General features: G+C 38.5%; 1 protein-coding gene across 1 annotated transcript in view; it reads right to left on the reverse strand.

The window, feature by feature from the left end:
• Positions 1 to 7,414, reverse strand: part of LOC102210580 (carbonic anhydrase-related protein 10-like) — a 142,172-nt gene that overhangs the window by 30,105 nt on the left and 104,653 nt on the right. Inside the window, exon 4 of the mRNA XM_005747320.1 lies at positions 225 to 410. Within this exon, the coding sequence (XP_005747377.1) occupies positions 225 to 410 (186 nt within the window). The remainder of the gene's footprint in view (positions 1 to 224; positions 411 to 7,414) is intronic.

Consider the following 7,414-nt stretch of genomic DNA (forward strand, 5'->3'; position numbering starts at 1 on the left):
ACTTATTGTTCCCTAAAGTGGTTCTACAAACTATCAGATCCTGTGGTGTGCCTTGTTTGTCCTTCAATACATATTTTTCTTTATCTTGTTTAAATAAACAATAACACGGTGTAAAATCAGGCTGTATTGGCCTAAAATTCAGGTTGTATTGACCTAATTTTAAAACCTTAAAGCAGTGTAATTTTTCTCTTTTCTTTACCATGGTTGCATGTCTTGTCTCTTACCTCTCCAGGAAAGCCCTGTCCATTAAGAAGGTGCTCTGAACCTTGAGAGTCTTCACTCCCAAAGTGGACACGGACCTCTTCCAGACGGTAGCTGTATCCCAGTGGGCCCCCAGAGATGTTCACCAGGTGGGCTTTGTCTGGCCGCAGGGACACATGCTTCCCAGTGTTGTACATGGTGCCTCCCATCTACAGTGAAACAGTCAGAGGGGGATAATTAGATAATAAGATGATAGCTGTCATTTCACCAGTACATTTTTGTTAGATGGGAGCACACAACAGAGTAGAAACTGACTGAAAAATAATAAGTAGATCAACATAACGAGTCTTAAGCCCTAAATGGCACCATTCACAAAGCTAATGGATATAAATGGTTTGTTATTAACAAATCTTGAATTGCATTTGAGCTACTAGGATCCAGTCAGTGCTCTGAATTGTAATAAGGTGGTAGGTAGGATTTTTTGTACAGACACAGTACAGTAGAGGTGCTAGTTTTTATGGCTTGTTAATGAATATCATAAAAGTCTGTCAGGCTCTTTCCTGAAATCTCTGGTTTAATCTGTTTGACACATGTTTTTGTGTGTAACTTGACAGAAGCTGAGAAAATCAGCAAAGGGATGACATTACAAAATGCATTACACACGTAATTATTATGGAACCATGTATTAATGAATGCGTAAATCCACGACTGTATCAAACACAGTCATTTCTAAAATACATTAAGACTGCTGTAAAAATACATTATGGCAGTAATAAGTACCAGGGTTACCTGCATCCTCCTCCTGCTCCATCAATGATGGGCTTGGCATTTGCCCAGTCTCAAACTAATCTGTTATGAAAGCAAACAGATTGGCAGCACTCACTATTTGTGGTAATATTTATTGTTCAGGTATGACCCATATTTTGGGGTTGATTTAATTCTATTGTGTTTATATCCACTCGTGATTTTTCGGTCGTAATGTTAGAAAAGTGTCAAATGTTGTAAAAGCAAGACAATGCAACAACCTGCAACATGATTTGCTACTTTTTTACAACACAAAAATCAGCACTACTTAAAATTATAATGACAGCACTGGCAATAAACTGCAAAACATTATGGAGTTTTAATGTGGGTGTTGCTTTTATTATTACTTTCATGATTTATAGAGTATAACATATGCTACCTCTTAACTCTTTCAGTGAAACTGTTAATAAGCCACTTATGTATTTTTAACATGGATAATCCCATTGACCCCAGTACGTAATCCCCCACCACCTGTCATTTAAGGGTCAAGCTAACCCTGGAAAACAGCCGTCCCCTTCTACTTGCAACTTATTTGTTGTTAGCAGATATCAGGACAGCGATTGAGGTTTGGTTTTTTTTCACAAAGTAATAATAAGTCTTGAAATGTCAACAACACAACTGATCATAACCACCAGCAGAGGTCTGCTGCTCATTACTATACCAGACCTTTTATCACAGTTTGGCAGGCAGGGAGTGGATCCAAGTGACAGATGGTAACTCAAAAGGTTACTTTACTATAATATAGATATCTAAAATATAAAAGCTCAGAGACTACAGAAGAAACACAAAACACAAGGGGCACAGAAGGAAAGAGCATGAAAAACGACTTGAAAGAGGACAAGGGCACACAAAATAAATACATAGCAGGTAATGTGGGAAGATGGAAAACAAGTGGGAAAACACCGCGGGAGCAAATCAGAATTAACGAGACAAGTTAAACTGAACAAAAACCACATGAGACAACAGACTTATCTGTTAGTAAAACGTACAGGAAACATAACTAAAACCAAGACGGAGACTAAGACTGTTTAAACAAACATGGAGACATGACTGACTTCACAAAGGAGACGCTAAGGGACAAAACACAGAAAGGGGACAAAAAGAATAAATAACCTAATCACCAAGTCAAAAGTCATCTATAATTAACCTGGAGACACAAACTAAGCCACTTCTCAAAACCCAAAAACGTAACGAAACAACTACTGCTGTGAGAATATGATGAAGTGATGAAGTAGTCAGATACCCTAAAGACGCCATTGGCTATTATGATTGAAAAGTAAATCCTGTCTTGTATATTTAAAAGAAATTGACTTAATCTACAAAGGCAGATTAGCAAGTAGCAACTCCTGCTACAGTTATGGCACAAAGGCTCCTGTAATGCAGCACAAGAAATCACTACAAGAGTAGGTGGAGCAATTAATAGAAAACAAGGCAAACTAAAATCACTAAAAGCCTACAAAGTAAGTCATTTAAATAATGAATTATAACATTTAAATAAAATTAAAAAACTTAAATTAAATGGGATACACAGTCAATGACAATAACAACAATAAATGAATATTAATATGCAACTAATAATATGAAACTGATGTGTAATTTTCTTTGTGCTTGTGGTACATTTCTGTACATGTTTGTTAATATTTCTGTAGTTTTGTTGAAACCAGAGAAGAAAATCTTCCAAACCAAACTTTCTTCTTGCCTTCTGCCACTTCAGCCTCAAATCATTCTTTTACAAAAAGTGTCCAATGTCCAGAGATGCATATTTTTTCTGTCTGGTTAACAGTGCCTCAGTCACCAAACCTTTATATTTTGTGCGTGCTAGGTGCCCTTATCCCTTCCTCTGTGTATTAAGAATACAGCGAATATGTTTGTGTGGATTAAAACAGCTTTTCGTGTTGCTAAAACAGCCCCAGAGCTGTATGTTGTCAGCTCCTCACAACACCCCTGGCAACACGTAAAGTATTAATGCTCTTTACCCGACTCCCAACCATATTTATCATACATATTATATGACACTGCAGCAATCACATATTCATTACCGCTGTTTGTATATAATAAATGAGGAGAAAGCACTCAGCTTTAGTTTAATTGTGACACACCACTGCTGGGGTAGTATAAAATTAAACAATTACTCACCAGCCTGGAATCTATTCACAGCATTAATCCTTGAAGAAAAGCACAGAAGGGATTTAGAATCTAAAAATGGATGATTTTCACTCTTCTACGTCACTCGACAGGTTCAGGAAGCATAAAGATAAATGCATTTTCATTTACACATGTACCAGTATTGTGCTGGAAAATTTGCATAGTCTAATCTTAAATCTCCAATTTGAATTCAGCGAGCTACGTCGAAGAATGGCCTGTTTATAAGAAGGTGTGTGAGTTACATCAGCAGACTGTTGGCTACTGGCCCAAACATTTTCACAGTTCACCAGCATGTTGTCTTAATTGAACCACCCTCATCAGGTCATGCTACAGCTAGGCTGAAAATGATTTTCCAACCATTTTGTTGTTGGTTTACATGTGTGATTCTGGTCCTGTGGCATTAACCTTTCCAAAGCTCCAGGTCTTGGACTGCTGCCCAGACATTATTTTGTACAATGTCTTCATAAAGCTTTTAATTCCTTGTTTATTCCAGGAGTGTGACAGTGTCACTGTCAGTCACAAAGTGCATAGCTATGGCTGCAGCAAACTAGTTACTGAGGGGAAAGAGAGCAGCAGTAAAGTGGATAGTGGATCTGTAACAATAAAATTACTGGCAGGTGATTTTTTACCATGTTTTTTTTAGCTATGCTTAGCATGCATAGTGTGCTGCAAATTTACAACAAACCAATTTGAGATTCAGTTTTGGTGTACAGTACCTTTTCCTCCCCCTAACCACAGTGCTATATTCTTGCTAAATAACTTTACCCTTTGTCTAATCTGTCTAAACACCTTGTAGTAAGTGGGAAATGCTCCTTCAAGTAGTCTGCAGCATCTGCAGTGAGGTGGAAACTGTACCTCTCTACTGAGGCAAAGAGAGAACTGAGCGTAAAGGTGAGTAGCAACCCAAAGATCAAAGATACAAGGGGCAGAAATGAGCTTTCTCCAAACGGTGTCTGGGCTTAGCCTTATAGATAGTGTAAGGAGCTTAGTGATTCGGGAAAAGCTCAGAGTAGAGCAAATGGTCTTCCATGAAAGGAGCCTATTAAAGTGGTTCCGATATCTGTAATTCCTCGTGGGTGAATCCAAACTAAAAAGGGCATGCCTGACCCCCAGACAGATCAAGAACACACTAGAGACATTACATCTGTTTGGCTGGCTTGGGAACACCTTCATATCCCCAAGAAAGGATAGAGGAGTGCGATCTAACCATCTCTGCTTTGACTATGTTGCTGTGACCTATACAAGTGGTAGAACATGGATGGTTCAAAGTATCAAGATAAGACCAAGTTATCAACAAAAAATGCAGAAACTTTCAGACTTCACCAACTTTTTCTGTCTTTGTATGTTGGTGAAAAATCCTTAAGACACAGAGTGCTCTGATGTTACAGCAGAGAGGCTGTGTGTACAGACAGACAAGCTAAGATCTCAAGTCACTTCCACATCTTCTAACAAATCTGCATTAGACGATAGTGTTGTTGCACAGCAACTGGGACTTGCCAAATGCATGTAGGAGTTCCTTATACTGGATTGATGAAAACCAATCAAACATACTTCAAGTAATTCTGCACAAACAGGTTACCGCTGTTTGATGTGTGGTCTTAGAAAATCAAAACAGCATGAGGAAAATCTTCAAAGCCTTTTTGTGGTTTCCATCAAGCATACGATTGCATCAAATGTATATACAGGGAGAAGCGTTGGGGTTAAAGATGAAAATAACATGAAGTGACACAGAGATTTTAAAGGAGAACTTGTAGGAAATGGGAATATGAGCTGAAAGGGGGAGCATTTTTGGAAATAAAACTAATGGAACGAAGAGAAGAGAATGGAGATGGTTTGGTAAGCTGAAACAGAAAAAAGAGAGATGCGATGGTCGAATGGTTAAGGTACTGGACAGGAAATTTAATGAGGACCTCGGAGCACGCTCAATCCCCACTAACAATGAGATGAAAAGGAAAAAAATTAAAAGTTTTTGGTTCATTATCGGTAAATGTTCTGAGTGAAGTGGTATTCATGTGAAACATCAGAACTTTGGTTGAATTAAACAGATATATAAAGTTGGAGCCTGATCTTGCAAAGAAAAGCGTCTGGACTTCTTTAAGTTACTTGAAGACGTTTCACCTCTCATCCGAGAAGCTTGTTCAGTTCTAAGGTCAAATGGTGGGGAGTCCCAGATTTAAACCTAGTGGGAATATCTCCCCAAAGAGGGACAAAAGGACCCCCTGATGATCCTCTAATTGCCTGAGCCAAGGTGTGAAATTGGGTGTGGGTCACAATCAGTCAGGGTTTCGGGTGAGCTCACTGTAAAACCTGGCCCCACCCTACTGTGATTTCCTGAGGTCAGATGGCCCAGAATGTGAGTGGGCGTTAAGGCGTCTCCTTCCACAGCATTTTGTGCCTGTTTGAGGGACCAACTAACCAAGTATGACTAGGCTAGTTGGTGGGAAATAAGCCCGGTACAAGAAGAGAAAGAATGGAAAGCTGCAGTGGAGAACTGGGGAGAGTATAAATCAAATCAAAATGTATTTATATAGCACATATTAAAACAACAGTATTGACCATAGTGCTTCACAGTCAGTAAAAACATGAGACAATTAAAACGAACAATAAAACAGGACAACAAACAATAGGTAACAACACAATAAGCTAGAACAGCCAACTAGTTAGAATCAAAGACCAAAGTAAAAAGATAAGTTTTAAGACGTGATTTAAAAGACTGGATAGACTCGGCAGTACGGACATGAACAGGGAGGTTATTCCAGAGTCTGGGTGCCACGGTTGCAAAGGCCCGCACTCCTCTCGACTTCATTCGAGACCTAGGTTGTGCTAGGAGCATGTGATTGGATGATCTAAGTGCTCTGTTCGGGATTGTATAAGTGGAGTAGTTCAGAGAGATAGCTGGGCGCTAAATTATTCAGAGTTTTAAAAGTGAACAAAAGAATTTTAAAATCTATGCGATATTTAACAGGGAGCCAATATAGTATGGCTAAAATTGGGGCTATGTGTTCATAGATTCTCGTACCTGTTAAAAGACACGCAGCTGCATTTTGAATTAACTGAAGCCGGTAAAGAGAAGAGTGTTGGAGGCCCGAGTAGAGGGAGTTACACTAGTCCAATCTGGATGTGATAAATGCGTGGATAAGCTTTTCAAGGTCCTTTAAAGCAGCGGTCCCCAACCTTTTTTGCGCCACGGACTGGTTTATGCCCGACAATATTTTCACGGACTTTAAGGTGTCGTGGAAAAAGACAACAAAATAAAACTAGTACCGGTACCGAAAAAAATAAGATTTATTCATAACACACGTGAAAAGACCCAGGAAAACCGAGTTAAAGATAAAAACGATAACAAAATAACGCTGAAAACCAATAAAAACCCTGAAAAACATTCATCTCACACCTGAGCCTCAACTCTCGCTGCCTGGTACCAAACGAATCACGGACCGGTCCGAGGCCCGGGGGTTGGGGACCGCTGCTTTAAAGGAAGGAACGGCTTTGCTTTAGATATCTGACGCAACTGGCAAAAGCTGTTTTTTACCACAGTGGAGACCTGTCTCTCAAGTTTAAAAGAGCCATCCAGGAACACTCCAAGGTTCCTTACAGTGAGCGAGAGGGCCTAGGGCATCAGCTAACTGGTCTAGCGGAGTGTGACTACCAAAGACCATGATTTCGGTCTTATTCTCGTTCAATGTAAGAAAATTATGTGATAACCAAATTTTAACTTCATGCAAACAGTTGAACAGAGGTTGCAAAGAAGCAGACACATCAGATTTCAGAGGTGAATAAATCTGGATATCATCGGCATAACAAATTCAAATTCAAATTCAAATTGTATTTGTCACGTACACAGTCATACACAGTACGATATGTAGTGAAATGCTTGGACAACTGCTCGTGACCTAAAGAAAACAAAAAAGGAAAAGGCTATGAATAAGATAGGAAAAATTAATATGAAATAAATATGAAAAATTAAAAAGGGTAAATTTAACTAAGAAGGAATAAAATATAAATTAAGGTTAAAAATGAAATAACTGTACAACACAGAATGAAGGGTAAATTTAACTGGGAAGGAATAAGATAAAATATATAAATTAAAGTTGAAAATAAAATAACTGTACAACAAAATACACAATATAGAACTATATAAGAATGTATGAAGAAATCTAAATCTAAATAAATATATACACAATAACAGCAGCTGTACAAGTATTAACTGGAAATGAAGAATATAGTGACCAGTGTTGTGCAAAAACAATGTCCAGAAAGTCCA

This window comes from Pundamilia nyererei, unplaced genomic scaffold (genome assembly GCF_000239375.1).
Source record: "Pundamilia nyererei isolate P.nyererei 1_Seehausen unplaced genomic scaffold, PunNye1.0 scaffold00193, whole genome shotgun sequence".
NCBI classification, from domain to species: Eukaryota; Metazoa; Chordata; class Actinopteri; order Cichliformes; family Cichlidae; genus Pundamilia; species Pundamilia nyererei.